Source organism: Ruditapes philippinarum, unplaced genomic scaffold (assembly GCF_026571515.1).
Source record: "Ruditapes philippinarum isolate M1 unplaced genomic scaffold, ASM2657151v2 ctg3085_1_1_1_1, whole genome shotgun sequence".
Taxonomy (NCBI): domain Eukaryota; kingdom Metazoa; phylum Mollusca; class Bivalvia; order Venerida; family Veneridae; genus Ruditapes; species Ruditapes philippinarum.
Window position 1 is genome coordinate 227,056 of NW_026859772.1, and position 20,740 is coordinate 247,795.

Sequence of the window (20,740 nt, forward strand, 5' to 3'; positions counted from 1 at the left end):
GAAACAAAGTCAGTTAAAACGAAACAATTGTTTTTTACATAGTGACATCGTGAGCTTTTGTGTCTACCAAATTTGTTCAAATAAAAGCCCTGGTGTTAAAATTGGCCACACCCCGGTGGCCTATATACATGTGAGCGATACAGGGCCACTATGGCCCTCTTGTTTTATTGTCATTTGAAAATGTAAATACATGCATAGCTATGTTGCTTTATCATCACCACGATTAAGGTCGAATTCCCTATATCATACAAAAATATTCATTCTAAAGAAGGAAAGTTTGACGTTCACTTTTTTAATGGACTCTTTACAAATGAAAATTGTCAAATTTCAGGTTTTGAAATAATTTCTATCCATTGATCTTGCCAGAAAATGCTATTAATGTTTTAATTTAGGTCAAACGATACAATAAGGATGGGGAATAGCAACGGAAGTGAATTACCATCTACATCCTGTGACTGTACGGATGAAAGGTAAACAACAATACGAATATAACCGGGTTTATAAACAAACAATTTATATACAAGATAAATATTACATCATTAATGTATTCAGTTAAGTAAAAGCAAAACAAGGTATACTCGCACTAGCATATTGACATTGATGCAAAAAAAAGGCAATTCGTGCACCAGATCGTTTATTGTTTTTATTGTTGCTGTTGTTGTGGTTGATGTGGTTGGTCCGGCCGCCGCAATATGACCAAACATATGTTACAGTCGTCGAGAAAACCAACAAATTAACAAACAAATAGTAAGATACTTTTGTATAACGTTTGCCTTTCTTACAGAACACATGGAAATGCTGCACAATGCTTATCTCGTCTTTATCTCTCTGAGCATCTTTCTGACATCAACATTGTCTTCTCAAAGGATAGAAGTGTGAGACTCCCAGCTCATAAATTTGTACTGAGAATGCGCAGTAAAAAATTTAGAGATTTACTTTCAACGGGACAAAACACAATAGACATTATATCTGTAGAACCTGAAATAATGAAAGTTCTTTTGCGGTAAATATAGGATCAAACATAAGGTCCATTAGGTTCTTAGTTTTAACTGATAATTCATTAAGGACGCCATTTTTAAAAGTAAATATATGTCCCCAATTCCACGTATGTATGTATATACAGAAACAATTAGATTTCATCACAGTTAAATGTAATGATAAGCAAGACAGAAATATTCTTATTCAAATTGATAAATTCTAGTATGCAATTGGTAATTTATTTATTTCAATATTTCTTTTAATAAGTTTTAATAACTTTTAAATTATTTCAGATTTATCTACTCAGATGATCCAGAAATTAACAGTTCTAACGTTTTACCCTGCTGGCATGCAGCAAAGCTGTTTGCCTTGTGTGGACTTGTACAAAAATGTAACAACTTTCTTGAAAACACAATAGACGTTATTAACGTCTGGCAACATAATAGCCATGCCATCTCTTATGGAATAAAACCTCTTGAAGAAAAATGTCTTTCATTTATCTTGGAAAACGCAGCAAATGTTCTGTTTACGCCGGGATTTCTAGAATTATCTTTAGCTTCATTACTAAATATTCTCATGCAGGACGAATTAGCCGCCGATGAAGTGGAAGTATTTAAAGCAGCAATGAAATGGGCGGAACATCAGTGTGAGACCAAGAAGAGGTCTAAAACTGGGAGAAATATGCGAGACCAACTTAAAGAAGCAATGTTCGAAATACGATTTGCGACAATACCAATACCAGAGATAATAGGTGTTGTTACTCCCTCTGGAATCCTGACCAAAGATGAGAGGTTAATGCTTCTTGAGTATATTGCAAAACCAGACACGGAACCTCCTCCTGAAATAAAGAAATTCTGTAAACGTAAACGTACGGGCGTACCAATTACAACTGATCGTAGACGGCATGATAGTTCTGAGATTGAAGACGAGGAAATTGAAAACGAATAAATGCATAAGGCCTAGTTACCCATTGATAAATAATGCAAAGCAAATAGGATGTCTTGGTAAATAATTACTTTTAAAGTTAAAATAAAGGTCGGAGACTTTTTCACTTCTCTGAGGTTAAATTTCTCTAAAATACTGATTAAATATACTGATATGAAGGCAATCGATAGTATAATGCAAACCAGTAAATATTAATATAGTACACGTAGAAGTGAACAGTGTCAGATAAAACACCTAACAGTTAAATAGAAAAAAAGTTTGTTTGTTTGTTTGTTTTTTTTTTGTTTTTTTTTTATTATTATTATTATTATTATTAATTTTCTGTGTTCTTCCGACCGGTTTTGTTGTGAACATTGTCTCTTTTTCAATAACACACTTTTACTTACAAGAAAGGGAAATTAGTATAAATTGAAATTTAAATAATTCATGTTTACGTTGACGATGTCAGACCCTTCCCCTTATCCCCATGGATGTTCATGTAAAAATGGTTTTAGTTAACAATGTGTTTAATATTTCATTGATTATTTAGTTCTTTTGTAAATAAGTTCATAGGTTAACTTAATATGTGTTTCACATTTGACGGTGTGCATTGTTCCAAAAGTCTACTAAGTAAATTTGACATCTGTAAACCATGGGCGCTTATTGTTTCCGAAATCCTTTTGGAAACTGTGATTATTTAAATTTGTTGGCTGTTAAACATATGAGGCAGTAAGAGATAAAATTGGGACACTAATATCATAAGCTGGCGTTACTATTATAAAGACGATGTAAAAATAAACCATCTGTTAAAAAGAAATCAGCTTCAATAGAATGTTAATAAATCTTTGATTTTCTTTGTTATTAAATGATACATTGCTCCCCTTTAAAGTGCTTAAACAATTTAAACAATATTTACTTTTATTTTTACATTTTGTTATTATCATTTATAAAGTTTGGCTATGAGAAACATGTGCAAGTGTCGAATATTGATATAAACGTTTTTATAGTAAGAATGTCAGACTTATTCGCTTATTTATTTTACAGTTTTATAAATCACATGTTGTATTATAGCGTAATATTTAAATGCTTACTTTGCACAAACATTAAAATCTTTTAATTTTTTCGCTTTCTTAAAATTAAATTGGATTTTATTATTATTCTTTTAAATTGAAAACACATGTATGTATTTATAGTCTGAAACCTTTTTGTGTCATTTCGATCTATATGATATTATATTGGTGAACGCTTATTGTCATAACATTGTTATCGCCTCAACGGATGCCCAGTTAGTGTTTAGTATGGTGTTTATTGTATTTCGGACGTTTAAAATGTCTTTATATTGTAATTCATTAAATTCACTTCGTTGCAATTTTTATATTTTTGTGCAACAATGCTGATTCAAATGAAGCATATATTAATAATCTTTCCTTCCGATAGCTATGCATTTATGTTCTGCATTTGTATTGTGTTATTCATGTGCATATTATATTTGGAATAAAATATGTTTAAATCAAAGACTGTTGCAGACAGATCTCAGCAAAGCAATGTGCTCTCCCTTATTTGAATGGGGCGGGGGCATAATAACAGTCATTATATCTGTAGATGATTCTCAGATTATATGATATAATAAATTTGGTGTTTCAACATAATAGACTATGCAAAATTTATTCGTCTACTTATTGTCTCTGTAAAATTTAGTTATCATTTCTTTGTCATCTTTCACAAAGCGGCACTCCCTTTTTGTGTTCTATTTATATCTTTAATGGTATGTTTAATAATAAGACGTCATGTGCACTTTTGTGTGCTTCTACTGAAATATGTAACAGAAAGAGCATCGAACACGAGGCTATCTGATTTGTACGAGGAGGCGTAGCCCCCGAGTATTAATCAGATTGCCGAGTGTTTTTTTATTTGTTTTGTATCATATAGTCAAACATAAAAACACGTTCCCTGTTGTCACAATATGGAACCCCAGAAATAAGTGACCAATGAACGAGCATCTGAATATGATATTTCAATCGCTAAACCCCTGCAAAAATTAGCCAAACAATGGGCATACTCTGGAGTGCTGATACTTAATACCTGCACTCCAGTAAACGCACTGTGCATGTATATGTATACGATTTAACTCTGACACATTTTCAACAGAAAGATCCCCAAACTATTATACAATTTATAGATATCCTGAGTCCTGACCCAATTTCGGATTTATTCATTGCGAATTTTACAATTTTACACTTTATAGAAACCAAAGGGATCTTATTTTGACTTGTTGAATTCACGGCGTCTCAACGCCGTGATATTGTGATGGGTAGTTTTCGGTAGCATGGGCAAAAGTCACGTGACAAAATTCCTTTCGATTTCTACAGCCGACATTTTATTGGCTTTTTACGCAATCATTGTACAGCCTATTTCCGTGCAAAGTTACATAAAAACATTTTCCTTTCAAATCATATACATTACAGTATTTTTATCAACACGCGAAATATCAGCGTGATATATTTACACAATTTCGCAAATCCTTTCGACACACTTGAGAAGTTTGAATACTAAAACCCGGATTTCGAATATCGTTGTGGTCTACATTGATGCCGTACATGTATCCATTCGTTCATTCATTTATATATTTTCAAAATTTTCCTACAAGAAGAAAGTTCACCTGCCAATTAGTATAAGGATAGGTAATGAACTATTATAAACGATTATCCTATTAATTTTTTATAAATTACGTTTATCTGTTTGCACAGAATGGTTTTTTTTTACAAGGTGTACCAGTATCCGGATGTTGAAAGCTATCCGATTTTCTGTAAAACTGCTGTAACATGGCCATCTATTTTTTTATGAATACTTTACCATGAATTTGTATGGCTTAATAAAACTGAGCCTGCAACATTTCTTAATTTTGATGTTTGGGGTGTTCTTTTGGGTTTCAGGTTTTCTCTATTTTAAGGGGAAGTAACTCATGTTTACTAAATTATCTGTTCTTTTCTGTCTATCTTAGGTTGAAGTTAGGTATTACTTACTATTTTTGTTTTCATAAATTTACCAGTTGTAGGTATTAATCAAAAGCATAGAGGCCATGATGAGTGAATATTGATATATTTTTTTTTACTGGCTTTATATACCTTAGACCAGATATTTTTCTAGTTTGTTCAGTTAGCACATATACTATAGGTATTCTGCTAGAGGAATATTCTAATCAATATGTGAAATTATTATTTTGTATGTGTTTGTATGTAAATTGCTCATAAAATAACCTTTGTTAAAATGAAAAGGTAGACTATTTAAGCTATACATATGGGTGCTCATTTTAAACACTTGATATATATACAGTTAGTTTTATAGTAAAGTCTAATGAGGGACAGTATTTGTTACTGTAAGAGATATGCATTTAATGTTTAGAAACTCACACAACTTAATCTTTATTATATAATTTTTATTGAGATTTTTTTTTTAATTTTTATACTATACAATATCATGTACATTACAGTTTTCTTTCTACAAGATTATGAATTCCACCCAAACACCAATGTTAATAGGATGTTATATTTATTTTTAATGGAACCTGAGAATTATTTATGTAATGTTCATACAAGTGTATCATAGTATATGGATATAATGTGTATTTCTGTATTTAAAGACTTTACAGTTATGATGGATGAGACTTGCATTTAAATTTATAAATGATAATACATAATCAGTCTACAGGTTAAAGATGTTAATACCCAGTGTTAGCTGGCTAATAATAGTATCTATAACAGAGTTTATATATTATAGTTTTCTTTCTACTAGATTTTGAATTCCATCCATTAGTACCTGAATGTTAATGTTAGGATTTCATATTTATTTAATAGAAACTGGGAATTATTAATGTTATGTGCATACATGTATATCTTAGTATATTGATGTGATGAGATTTATAATATTTCTGAATTTAAAAGAGTTACAGTTATGTCATTATTATTAAAGATTGAGACTTTCATTTAAAGTTAAAAATGGTAATACATGCATTGATTGAAAATGTCCTGAATCTCAAATGGATCCAGCAATATAATTGATAAAGTCTCAAAACAAATCATATTCTGAATAGTTACATTCTATTTTTTTTCTAACATGTGCATAGTTTGAAAATGGACAGCTTCTGCCTTATCTAATGGAGGGACACCAGTCTCAATCTCCAGGTCTCCTGAGTCAACCCGACAACATACTTTTCATAGAGTAGATTGTTACTTGCCCTTGAATAAATTTGTACACTAAATTTTATAGTGGATGATTTAATGTGCCACATGAAAACCAACATGAAGTACAAAAAGTAACCAGGCGCCAGATGAAAACATGAAAATACAATCTACCACGAAGTGGTTCGTTGGTTGCATAATTTTCATGTTTTGCCCGGTGCCCTCAATGATGCAAAATACAAATCAGTCTTCATAAAATTCTTATCATAGAAAAAAGGTTAGTTTTTTTTATCTGTACAAAAATAGATATTGTACATGAATTAGCACAGTTATGTTCACTTTAAAATTAACCTGTTATAAATAATGGCACAAACCAATAACTCTCTAAGCCCTTTATAGTAAAAATAATTATACAATGGTATATAAATTGTTATCTTAATTAAGACTATATGAGTATGTAAGGTTTTTTTTTATTTATTAATTAAGAATTATTTATCTGTTAATTTGAAAATCTAAATATCTGTCATGGTTAAGAACTGTTCACTATTTAGGGGAGAAAATGTGTAAGTGGCCAGATAGCTCAGAACATTATTCTGTGGGTCACAGGTTTGAGTTTATAATGGTGAAGCTGAAAGTTTTTATCATCCTGTGACTGCATATAACCATGAGTTTAATTCACTATGCTCTGTTAACATCAGAAATTAAAGGAAATTAATCAATATAGTGGAGAAATATGTTGTGGTTTAGAACTGTTTCATTATCTAAGAGAAAATGTGTAGCCGGCCAGATAGCTCAGTTGGTCTTCTGAAAGTCATGTGTTCGAGTCATGGTCAGGCAGTTTCAGTCAGGGTTTAGAAGTGGGTTTGCGACTGGCACATGTTTTATTCATTTAATAAAAGTGCATTTAATTTGAAATGGACAAAGGCAGTATTGCATGATACTGTTAGATCTACAAAAGCATTTGATACAGTTGATCACACTATACTGCACATGAAGAAGTTCTTTTTTCTTCTTCTTAATGGAACTTCAAGCATCTGCCATATGTAATGACATTCTTACATGGTTCAAGTTTATCTTTGATAGCAGCTGGTTGATGTGGCTGGTACTCCTTCTACTTCTGCTCTGAGTACCTATGGTGTCCCCCTGATGTTCATTTTTAGGTCCTCTTTTATGTCTAAAATATGTCAATGACATGTCTGCAACCCTAAGCAATACTAAGCTTTATTATATGCACAGGTACAAGTATCAGACCTGGGAAGAAAAAATATGATAAGATTTTCTTCCCAGGTTCGATACTCGTGCATGTGATTATAAGGTATCCTTGTATCTGGTAAAATAAATCTTAAGATTGGTTAATTGACTATAAATTAATTGTCTTTGAATCTTGGCAAGACAGTGTCTTTTCTTTTTGGGTTAAGTTTCAACTTAAACTGGGCCTAGCCTCCAGGTCACATGAAATGGTACAGCTATAAAGTACACATCTTTTGTTAAGTATTTAGGTCAAATTCTTTTGGCGTCGCCCTTTGATGCTTTGCATCAATGCTTTTCTTGTTGTCTTTTTTTAATAATTTCATTTTCTTGTGCAATAAAACATTTTTTCCCTAAAATGAGACTTCGTTTTCCATATGCGTTTCACAATAAGCATTTACCATACCCGGTTGTACAATAACTTAATTTGGTCCATAAGTCAGTCTTTTACACAAAGTCTTCTGAACTTCATTCAGAATTCATGTCTCATTATTGTGAGCAAATTCCGTGTTTTCTTTAGCTATAAGCTGGAAAATGTTTAATTATCCCCCGCCGAAAAGGCGGTTGGGGATATAAAATTAGTCTCCGTCCGTCTGCCTGTCCTTCCTTCAGTCTGTCCTTCTGTCCTCATTTTAGTCCGGACCATATTTTAAAAAGTATTTGAGGTATCAACTTGAAGCTTCATAGGTGGATATTAAATCATATTTAGGAGAAGTGCAGTGCACAACAATGATGATTCTACCCTATAGTATACATATTTTTTCAGTTATTGCCCTTTGTTATTTTTCAAACTTAATTTTTGTCTAGAGCTTAACTCAAAAAGCCTTTAAGATAGATAAGTCTCACTCAGGAGGTGTGCAGTGCAAAAAAGTGATAACTCTACCCCTTCATAGTTTTTGAGTAATTGCCCTTTGTAATTTTGCATACTTTATTTTCCACCTGAGTGGGGCATAACTAAAAAAAATCTTTGAGATGTCAACATGAACTTCATCGGTGGATTGATCTTATTGAGGAGGAATGTTGTGCGAAAGAATGATAACTGTACTGATTATAATTTTTTAGTGATTGACATTTGTTATTTTTCACACTTTTTGTCCGGAGCATATCTCAAAAAGTGTAAGAGGTAGATCTTACTCAGGAGGTGATAACTCTACCCTTCATACATTTTTTGAGTTATTGCCCTTTGTTATTTTTCATACTAAATTTTTCACCTGAGTGGAGCATATCTCAAAAAGTGTTAGAGGTAACACCCTGAAACTTCATAGGTGGATAGACCTCATTGAGGAGAAGTGCTGCACACAAGAGTGATAACCGAGCGTGCTTTATTTTTTCAGTTATTGCCCTTTGTTTTTTTTTTTCATACTAAATTTTTTGTCCAGAGTATAACTACAAAAGCCTTTGAGATATCAACATGAAACTTCATATATAGATAGATCTCACTCGGGAGGTGTTCAGTGCATAAGGGTGATAACTCTACCCTTCATAATTTTTGAGTTATTGCCCTTTTTTATTTATCATACTAATTTTTCACCTGAGTGGAGCATATCTCTAAAAAAGCTTTTGAAATGTCAATATGAAACTTCATAGGTGGATATATCTTATTAAGGAGGAATGTTGTGCACAAGAATGTTAACTCTACCCTTTATAATTTTTGAGTTATTGACATTTGTTATTTTTCATACTTTTTGTCCGGAGCTTATCTCAAAAGTGTAAGGAGGAATAACTTGAAACTTCATAGGTGGATAGATCTCATTGAGGAGGATAATGCAGCACGCAAGAATGATAACCTACCGGGCTTTTTTTTAAGTTATTGCCCTTTGTTATTTTTCATACTTAATTTTTGTCCCCAGAGTATAACTACAAAGGCCTTTGAGATATAACATGAACCATCATAGGTGGATAGATCTTACTCAGGAGGTGATATACCCTTCATATTTTTGAGTTATTGCCCTTTGTTATTTTTCATACTAAATTTTTCACCTGAGTGGAGCATATTTCTAAAAAAGCTTGTGAAATGTCAACATCAAAACTTCATAGGTGGATAAATCTTATTAAGGAGGAATGTTGTGCACAAAAATGATAACTTTACCCATTATAATTTTTGAGTTATAGCCCTCTGTTATAATAACTTTACCCATTATAATTTTTGAGTTATAGCCCTCTGTTATTTTTCATACTTTTTGTCCGGAGCTTATTTCAAAAATTGTTAGAGGTTACAACTTTATAACTACAAAAGCCATTGAAATATCAACATGAACTTCATAGGTAGATAGATCTCACTCAGGAGGTGTGCAGTGCAAAAGAGTGATGACTCTATCCTTCATAGTTTTTGAGGATTTGCCCTTTGTACTTTTTCATACTTAATTTTTCACCTGAGTGGAGCATAACTCAAAAGGTCTTTGAGATGTCAACATGAAACTTCATTGGTGGATTGATCTTATTGAGGAGGAATGTTTTGCGAAAGAATGATACCCTTTATAATTTTTGAGTTATTGCCCTTTGTTATTTTTCAAACTTTTTGTCCGGAGCTTATCTCAAACAGTGTTAGAGGTATTAACGTGAAACTTCATAGGTGGATAAATCTCATTGAGGAGGAGTGCGGCACACACCTACCGTGGCATTATTTTTCAGGTATTGCCCTTTGTTACTTTTCATACTTAATTTCGTCCAGAGCATAACTACAAAAGCCTTTGAGATATCAACATGAAACTTCATATGTGGATAGATCTCACTCAAGAGGTATGCAGTACACAAGAATGATAAATTATTCTGCTCTACTACATATGCATGGCTCTTGTAACAAGTTACATTACAATACTTAAAAACCTTCTTAACAAGTTAACCTGTCAATTAAACTCAATGCTATTTGGAGATACCTTAACATTATACTTATAACTGTTTTTTTGTATTTTTTCTTTTTTTTCGCCGTGACAATCACATTGCTGCATTTCCCAGCAATTTTTTACTTGTTATTTTGTAGTTACATGTGAACTTAATAATTAGTCCCCTACCGGTTTAACCGGAGGGGACTTTAGGTTTACCCTCCGTCCGTCTGTCCGTCCGTCCGTCTGTCTGTCAGTCCGTCCGTCCACAAAACTAGATCCCGCGATAACGCAAAAAGTACTGAAAATATTTTTATGAAACTTGATATATGGATAGATGGCAGTATGGAGATTATGCACGTCTTTTTCTTTTGTTCCTATGTAGAAAATTCAGGTTGGTATGGCAACAAATAGTCTGAAAATATGGCAAATTTAACACATAAACTGGATCCAGTGATAACTCAAAAAGTACTGAAAATATTTTTATGAAACTTGAAATATGGGTAGATGGCAGTCTGAAGATTATGCACATCTTTTTCTTTTCTTCCTATGTTGAAAATTGCTATGGCAACAAATAGCCTGAATTTCAAGATTTCTGATTTAAATTTTTTCACCTTTTTCACCATAAGTTCTTTATTTCTTAAGGTGTTTACTTCAAACTTTAAATATAAGTTTCTGGTCATCAACAACATCATATGTGACAAGGTTTACAACTCTAGCACAAAAAATATCAGTATTACTTCCCTTGAACTTAGAATTTTTATGAAAAAAAATGTTTTTTTTTTTTTAAATAACTTCTTTATTATTTTTAAATAACTTTCCTAATGTATCTACTTCAAACTTCATATATATGTTTTTTATTATCACTCAACATTTTTGAGAAGGTTAAATACTCTAGCAAGACTATTTCCAGAATTATGTCCCCCTTGAACTTAGATTTTTTTTCGAGAAATTGGTATTTTTTACTCCAACTTCTTCATTCCTTATAGGATTTACTTTAAAATCCCACATCGTAATAATATGACAAGGTTGTATAAACATAATTTCCTTACTAGGCAAAAAAACTTAACACATTACTGTGATATAGACAAACTTAGAACTCAAAAGATTTAAGTTCATTCATGTCATTCATTCACTGGCAAAAATTGAATGGCCAATGGCCCATCAGAATGTTGCTGGGGTTCTAACCGGTAGGGGACTTATGGATTGCTTGCAATACTATGATAATTGCTTGTTTATATAATGATGTATGTACAATATGTTTGTTTAACTGTATATAACGAGAAACTATGTTGTTTAAGTCGCTTTTAATTTGTGTTTATTAAAGAGTGGATACTTTAATTGGTCCCATCGAGCTTTCTTTAAATTAGCCAGACAGCATAATCTGATTACAAAAACCAAGGTTTCTAGCATGGTTCGAGGTCAACAAGGGTTCGCAGTCATTTTTCAAAACCAGTGACTTTGTTTGTTTTATTTGTTTCAGGTTGAAAGGATCAATTAAATTATTGATTTTAAGGCAATTATGAGTACAGATCCATATTTATTTTACAAATGAGTTCCAGTAAGGTGAGGAAAAGAAAACCTGTTTAAAAATCCAGGCATTACGTCATAAATGCTCTAAGTCGTTCTAGTTAAGAGCTAATCTAAAAATGTATTTGAAATATTGCATTCTATATCAGATCTAACAGAATGGATTTACGCCAATATTTTTTCTTGCGTATCGTTATCATTGAATTTGAAACAATTGGAAAATAACACGTATACTGAATAACTTAATTACAAATTACTGGCTTACATCATAAAATATGTGTGTTTCTGGCTTTTATAAAAATGTTAAGGGCATATGCAATTAATTTACATGACAATTATATTAGCTAGATAAACAACCAACTTTTTGTTTATATCTTAGTCCTCCTACAAGAGTCTTTAGTATGTATTATTATTGCTCTCTCCTGTAAATATTTGAAATATCTATTCCCTGACTTTTATTTTATGAATAAACAAAGTATTTTAGTACCATTTCCTAATTCTGCTTATGCCTGTTCTAAGGGACATAGACAGTAGATTTGCCTTTCACTTCTGAGTGTTAAACAGACTCAATCAAGCCCTGACCGCGCTTTGAAAGATTTTCATTTTTTTAATAAATCATCTAGATTTGATGCAATACAGAGCTCAGGTAAGATAAAGCTCGGAAACTAGTTTTTACAACGTTCTTTGCTCTAACATTAAAAGAAATACATTAAAAAAATATAAACAATTACTTTTGTTCGGATTTCTTAACTTCCAACTTTAATACGCATTTTAAGAATCCTGGGAAGCTTACTTTTAGACAAATATTCAACGAATTTATGTATTTTATACACTTGTCTAGACCATAATGGGATTGTCTAATTCACAAAATATTATTTTGTCGTGTGCAGACAGATTGGAGCATAAAAGTCTACCATCAATGATTAATGATCTAAATTGAAACATATATTTACCATGTAATTCTGCATTGAAGAAATATGTCTGGCGCAATAGGTCAATCTATTTGCAAATTATAGTTTGTAGAAATTGTTGCCGACCTTTGCATGTTTAACTTTTATACAATATTTCACCCTTATTAATATTTATATTACATGTATAACAACAATGAAGCAACCTAGTTACCACAAACCTTTAAATATTATGTGTATGCATGAAAAAATCATACTTTGTGCGTTTAGTTACGCAATTGTTTTTTTAATTCATTGTAAAATAATAAAATGAAATAGAGAAAAACGGAATCCCTAAAGAACACACAAAACGACAAAATTGAATATGTTGAAACTCGGCTTGATTGAGCCTGAATAGTGCAAGCTTCCGTCCACGCCCCCTAGCACCGGCATAAAATGAATTCAACATTTAAACTCAAAAATGTGAGGTTTTGAATTTAGAAACATCCGCAGATGTGTTCATAAAGCGGTTATCACGGTCCCTGCGATGTAGTTTGCAAAATAAACGCCTTTGAGAATAGAACTTTAAATTGTTTCAAAAAGGTTGGCATAAAAGAAGAATTGGTTTTTTTCCCCAAATCCACACATTAACAACAACAGTCAGGTAAGTAAAAGAAAGAGCATCGAAACACGAGGCTATCTGGTTTGTACGAGGGGTCGTAGCCCCCGAATATTAATCAGATTGCCGAGTGTTTTGATGTTCTTTCTCTTTTGTATCATAGTCAAACATAAAAACACGTTCCCTGGTGTGACAATATGAAACCCTCAGAAAATAGTAACCAATGAACGAGCATCTTAATATGATACATGTATTTCTATCGCTTTCCCTTTCTCTGCCGTCACAATAAGTAAACCCCTGGAAATGAGCCAATCAATGGGCATGCTCTGGAGTGCGGTTAAATAATACCTGCACTCCAGTTGACGCACTGTGCATGTATATGTATACGATTTAACCATGACACATTTTCAACAGAAAGGATACAAAGGCTTATTAGCCCTTGACCTGACACAGGAAATAACTATATCTTTATACAGTGACGGACATTGTAAAAATTCGTTTTCAGTTTTGTATAGTGTAATGAATATTGTTTAAGTTGCTTGATTGTCTGTTTGTTAAGTCACCATCTCCTTTTATTCTAGATTATCTGGCACATTTTCAATATTTCTACTGGGATAATGGAATTCAAAATTGATATCTGTAGCGCCGTTTTGACATCTGGGAGACAAGACATGCATATCGAAATCAATTACATCACAAGCATGTGCTCCTCTGGGACTTGGCGAAAGTCTGAATTTCCTGACGGGTGTAATGACACTTCGATCATGAAGCAGCTTTTGTTCAAAATATTGAAATATTTACTAGAAAAGGATTTTTTATGATAATACATGCATTTGTTTTTTCACATAATATATTGTTGCGCTTTGAGGGAAAAAATGTGATTTGCAGATATTTTGTGGAAATATTGATCTGAAATGTTTGAAACTTGTACCCTTCATGTTTTTGTTGTTTGGGTGTTTGTCTGTTTGTTGTATTGTTGTTGTTGTTGTTCTTGTTTTTTGTTTTTTGTTGTTGTTTTTTTTGTTTTTTTTTTTTTTTTTTTTTCTCAAAGCGGATATTTCATTTGTTTGTTTGTACGTACTAAATTAAAATATTACATAATAATAGTTTTTTTAACGTTATTGGTCGTTTAGGACATATAGATCAACATTACTGAAGAGTACGTGTAAGTCTATTCGTTAGTTGCAATGAAAGTCAAATATGATTTCTTAAGATGTATTGCAGTGCAAAATATATGCTGTATTGTTCAGAATAATGTGAGATAAGATAATTATCTAATGTATGTGCAAGGAAGCTTGGAAAATGCATTTACAAATTCAGCAGGTTAAAGATTTGACTTGCAAATATGAAAGTCTTACCAATGTGAGGTCCTTGGTGTTCTTTAAAATAAAAACTGTTAAACACATAATTAGAAGTTTCAAAAGCCTTAAAAGAGCTTTTTATTAGGAGTTATGAAAGCAAAATTAGGACATAGGAGATTAAAAAAAACAACCTTATATCAACAACTTTAATCATCCCAGTTACAGTTTATTAGGTTTTTAATCATAATTAGGAGAATAAAACTTACTTTTGATAAGGAGTTTTATAATTAGGGGTTTAGAAGTAAAATCTTAAGACTTTGTATATATATTATAACTAATCATGAAATAATTATATTTGGATGTTGATAATAAAATGTTCTACAACAAAATATTAGTAATTCATCATAAAAATGACATATTAAATCATGTAGAACTAAATAAACATTTTGTTCAAAGAAATATTTAGTAAGAATATCCAAATAATACGTTTTTATTGTTTTTATCAATATTTGAAATATTTCATTAAAATGTACCCATTGTAGACCAATTCACTTTAAAAAAAATTTTTAATTGTTGAGTCTCAATGTTTATTGTTATTCAATACCACTTGCTTATTTATATCATGAATATACATCGTGCGATATTAAACGGCAAAGGAAAATCGTGCGGCATGGGGACATTTAAAGGAAGAAGATTATGTAACATTTAATGGCAGTTGCGATATTTAGCTGCAATGGTGCAACATTTAGCTTCAAGTGCGACATTAAGAGGTGTTGCGACACATAACAGCGCCACAACTTTTACATGACAAAGAAGATTGTAAAAGTGTTCTCATATTTTACCTGCAGTACTTTGGTAAATGGTTTGAATTGGAAACAAAACAAAAACGAAAAAGAACTTCATTGCAAGATGAGTTTTGAGTTTTAAAATTATGTGTCCGTATGCTCAGGATAGATATACAGACCGATGTAGCTTTATGTTGTTTGTGAATATCCTTAATTTCTAACACAACTTAAAATAAAGTTTCTCTCAAAGACTCTGATGCCTTACTGGCATTTCTTGTTTTTTCTATTCTTTACTTTTTTGCCATTTTCTTTTCTCAAAGCAAGACAAGCGCACCAGAGGCTATGCGTAATTAAATCTTGCGCATATATTTCTCGTGGGATATAAAAGATAATTGTATAAGACATCGAAGTGTTTGACACGTGGATTAGAATTTGACATTTGTGAATCCTCAAGAGAGATACTGCAAGATATGTGTTGTCTGATTTGAGAGAATTTGTTTCAAGTACAATTCTTTTTAATCCTTAACTGGGTGATATATCATAAGGACACGATCTGTATATATATTCTTTGTAATGTTAATGAAAGCAAATGTTGTTAAATCAGTGCAGTGCAGTACAATGTGTAGTGTAGTGTAGTGTCGTGTCGTGTCGTGTCGTGTCATGCCTCTAAATATACATACAATTTCATATGTGTGAAAATTAAGAGGGCTAAAATTCAAGACCATTTTTTGTTGATATCATAATTGCTATGTTTTCTTGCCGTTGATCTATCCATGCAATATACAATAATTTTAGTTGGTTCTTTTTCGTTCTGAATATCGATTTGAAATACCAATTCATTAACAGGCTCAATCAAACCGAGCCTGTAATGTTCACCTATTTATTTGTGTATAATGTCTATCGAGGGATGATATTCTCAATTCCAGAATGTTTATGCACCTGATCTACTCCTCCATTCAAAACAAAATGCTAAACTAAAAAATACCGGTTAAAACTCCCCAGTAGTGTTTATGCTGCTGACCGTTTCAATGCGGTGCCCCACTGTGTTATGCAGATGTATGTCTTGTTTAATACTACATGCTTATTGTAGCGATGACACTGTTTGTGTCCCTTCTTGTTTTGTCGTCGACGGTAGTATCATCCCCTTTCCCCTACGTTTTTCAATGTTGCCCCATTCCCGACTCTCTGGCCCCATTCACCCTTATCTTTCAATTGACCTTAAATGTATTGTGTTCTCAAATATCTTTGTCGGTTTCTATGATTTCCGATTTTGAGTTATCCACTTTAGTGCTTTGCCATTGTGCCTTATCCTTTTTTTATTTTATTTTGTTGCTCAGTGATCTGCATAATTTTAAGGACAATATATAATATAATAAAGTCCACCAATGCAAATTCTTTTATATAATCAGTATAACCAAACTTACCTAATACAGAATCATCTTTAAATTTCATATACTCGTATGAAGAGAAAGACATTTACAATGAAATTTTTGTTTCAATTTTCTTTTTAACTTCTTTTTACTGCGCAACATTAAATTTGAATTTAGAACTAAGATTTTTTTTTTCGCTCAAAAGCATCGCTGGCATTAGAATGTGTGTAGTTAATAAAACTGCAAAAAAACTGTTAATTTATATTAGCGAAGGGATAGTGATGTGTAGTAGATACCTGAGCGGGTCAGTTACCTTAAGTCGATGATTTGGCGTCTTGAATCTAGGTCGTGATCATAGCTGGGTTGTTCGGAGATATGTTTCTTTACCTCTGTCTAACTATACCAAACATTTCATTTTTCGTTGTTATCAGTTTTATTTTGCTTCGAGCAGACCTTTCAATAAATTTTGTCGCAACAGACAAACATTTCAGAATTTCAGACATGGCATTAAATTGTGAATTTATGCATTATGTTCTACTTTTTCACAGAAATGTGCAACTTATTAAAAAGAGCACATACCATGAAAAATTGATGAGTGCTTCGGATATTCAACTGTAATAAAGAACAATTGTCAATTCAGATTTTGTACATTACCAGTGACTGTTCACATCATTTGGTGACGTCTTTGATGTGCAGCATCAACATTTAACTTGTCAATATTTGAAATACTGGAAAATGTGCCCATTTAGACCAATCCATATTTAAAAAAAAGTTCTGTAGTTGCTTCTATTAATCGAAGATGTATTAAGTTTGTACAAAATTGAAATCCTACCATAATAACAGCGTTGTTAAATTGCGGATAAAAAATATCTCAAATTATTACTTGGATATTAAGATATCTTTTAGAACATCAGTTTAACTATATGTCTTTATATTTATTTTGATGCAATCAATATGTATTTCTTTTTCTTATTTCAAAACAAAATGTCAATGCATAAATTACAATCCAGGATTAAGTAGAAAGCAGCCTACATTATTTAAATAGTACTTAGTTTCGGACACCGACCACCGCCTAATATTCAGGTGTGTTTGTTATTTTGTGTTTTTTTTGTTTGTTTTTTTGTTGTTTTTTTTAATTCGAAGTTGACGTCAATAAAACAAAAAGTGCTAATGCTTTAAGTTAAATTAACTTCAATGTATATGAGAGCTCAAACTGTTAACTGAACACATATAAGATGACGCAACTTGTATCGATCGTCTACAGGAACAGATATTTTCCGATATATCTTCTGGCAATTTTAGTTTTTACTATTGTTTCCTAGAAAAGATGATGTTTGGCGTCCTTCCAAATGTGACAATTTCAACAAGTTTCTAGTTTATATTTATTTAATTTATAAAGGAGAGAAATTTAAAAAGGAGCTGTATTGAGGTTCAAAAGCCTAGAAAACATAGAAACATAGATCTAACATTAATTTACATAAAGAAACAAATACCCACTCACAGAATTAGTTTGAAAATCGTTATTAAGTGCAATTCTTAATCTGATTTGAGTTAAAAGCTTTTCAATTGTAGGTCATTTTCAACAATAAAAATGATGATTCCGGGAAAACGGAGTGATTGAGTGAGTGTGAGTGAGTGTGAGTGAGTGAGTGAGTGAGTGAGTGAGTGAGTGAGTGAGTGAGTGAGTGAGTGACTGAGTGAGTGAGTGAGTGAGTGAGTGAGTGAGTGAGTGAGTGAGTGAGTGAGTGAGTGAGTGAGTGAGTGAGTGAGTGAGTGAGTGAGTGAGTGAGTGAGTGAGTGAGTGAGTGAGTGCGCGTACGCGAGTAAATGATTTACAAATTAGTAAAGCACTACATCAAAAGGTATAAAAAAATCTTTAATAAAATTCCAGGACAATCTCAGTAAAGTCGATTTTAATCTCTTGCCCGAAATGTCTTGACGTTTCAAAGGATGTCGAATTTTCAGTTCAATTCTAAGTGATTTTGTGTGTGTGTGTGTGTGTGTGTGTGTGTGTGTGTGTGCGCGCGCGTGTGTGTGTGTGTGTGTGTGTGTGTGTGTGTGCGCGCGTGCGCGTGCGCGTGTGTGTGCGTGTACGTGCGTGTATTTTCATGTTACCAAAAAAATATGAAGGGCAAGGACATTTGGTGCCCCAGCTCTCGATTATCAAAATAAGGAAAGCTTGAAGAAATATTATTATATAAGTGTATGTCTCTTGAGAATTGGGAATCACAAATCCTGTTTAAATGTGTTTGTTTTTAAGGGAGGGAAATGAAGCGGCAATAATAGTTTAAAGTCTCTAACAAAGATTTAGAATTTTATAAAGATATTTTGCCTCACCAATATAACATCTTGTTTCCTGTGCGTGAAATTAGCACTAGAATTTCCGGTTCTTGGAGGACATAAATCTCACACAAGTATAACTATGTAAATAGATCACGTCTCGTCTCTTTGAACCGTCAAAAAAATCTAATATCGGCCAATTATTTCCGGAATGTTATTTCTTCAAAATCAACTTACAATCACTTATTCTTTATCCCTGTGTATTATTCATTCATTCATTCATTCATTTATTTATTTATTTATTTATTTATTTATTTATTTATTTATTTATTCATTCATTCATTCATTCATTCATTTATTTATCTATTTACGCCGTTTGTCCCAAAAGTTCGTATAAAACTTCTTTTGGATAGAACAGATCGTGATGGCGTTTGCAAATTATATGTAATAAATGTGTAATTTCAATATATTTCTACCTTTCATGCGTAATTTTATACATTTTATGACATGTGTTTACAAAATAAAACAGGCCAGCGGATCTTATACATGTATATAGAATTGATACACAATTTACTTTAATTTGCAAGAACCAAAGGCGATCCAGAAAAGTATGGAGGGCGTTCGTTGCCAAAATTCCAGACACGTAAAGGGTTCGTTTTTAAAACAACTTTAAGAAAATATGAACGTGTATGCCTAGCATTTTTAATGTGTCCGTGTACCCAAATTATATGCTTCTTAATACAATCTTTAAATGGAAGATTTCCGATTTTAAATTTACAAATAGATCTAAACAACAACAAATTTAGACTGAGACAAGACAAAATTAATGTATAGACAATTAAAATATAAAAGTCGAATACAGAAAATAGAGTTTAAGAATACGTGTTTCCAGTTGCAGAGCTACAAAACTACGTTTATACTGTAACATGTTTAATGAGACAAAAGTAGATTCACAATGTTAAACGAAAACGTTCGTTTTCAAAAGGAACACTTAACATGTCTGGAATTTTTGCAACGATCGCCCTCCATAGAAAAGAGCCAGTCTGTCTGCACTTATATGGAGTATAATTTGATATTGAAATACTAGAAGGCACTCTGTAAATTAAAAAAAAACAGTCTGTTAAAAGATTTTAGCAGATCATGGATAAACGCTCATATAAAACAAAGGGGAAGCTGATATTTTGCTTGTTAGATGTGTCTAATTAATCTCGTACATCTTAGACATTCAGTTTTTGTCGTGAGTGACGTCTATGAAATAAGACATGCCCTGCTCGTATAACAGCCTTTCATTTTACACGTGCTTCTAGTGTAAAGAACTTCTAAGTACAGGAGAACTTTTACATTATTATTACATAATCATGACTTTTTGTATAAAATCTGTATGAATACCTTTTACAAGTATATTTCTTTTTTCTATATCATGTATCATTTAATTTATCACTGCTTTATTTCTATTGTTATTATTATCATTATTATTCATCTGATTTTATTATTATTATTGTTATAACTATTATAATTATTTATTATTATAACTACTATTAAAATAATAATAATGACAATGATGATAATAGTAATAATAATCATCATCATCATCATCATCATTATCATTATTATTATTATTATCATCATCATCAAATTTTAGGCTTTTAGACCTCAGTGCAGTTCCTTTAATATAAATTTGTAATGTTTGTCTAGCCATCCGATTTCACCAATTTGAATATATATCGCCTGTAAATTGTTTGGCGCATAAAAGCCTGCCGCTAATGATAAATGATCAGACGGCAAAAGACATATTCTTCATAAAGAGGAAGTCTGTCT

At 31.9% G+C, this 20,740-nt stretch overlaps 1 protein-coding gene across 1 annotated transcript; it reads left to right on the plus strand.

Moving 5' to 3' along the window:
* Positions 1-299: 299 nt before the first annotated feature.
* On the plus strand, positions 300-2,226 carry LOC132757888 (BTB/POZ domain-containing protein 6-B-like). Its single transcript, XM_060749383.1, has 3 exons — positions 300-470; positions 785-1,003; positions 1,272-2,226. The coding sequence occupies exons 1-3, from the start codon at positions 412-414 to the stop codon at positions 1,924-1,926; spliced, it is 933 nt and encodes a 310-aa protein (XP_060605366.1). The 5' UTR covers positions 300-411; the 3' UTR covers positions 1,927-2,226.
* Positions 2,227-20,740: the final 18,514 nt, after the last annotated feature.

Coding starts and splice junctions, on each gene's coding strand:
- LOC132757888 (XM_060749383.1), top strand. CDS start 412: ATGGGGAATAGCAACGGAAGTGAATTACCATCTACATCCTGTGACTGT. Junction 471..784: donor TGTGACTGTACGGATGAAAG/GTAAACAACAAT, acceptor CCTTTCTTACAG/AACACATGGAAATGCTGCAC. Junction 1,004..1,271: donor ATAATGAAAGTTCTTTTGCG/GTAAATATAGGA, acceptor AAATTATTTCAG/ATTTATCTACTCAGATGATC.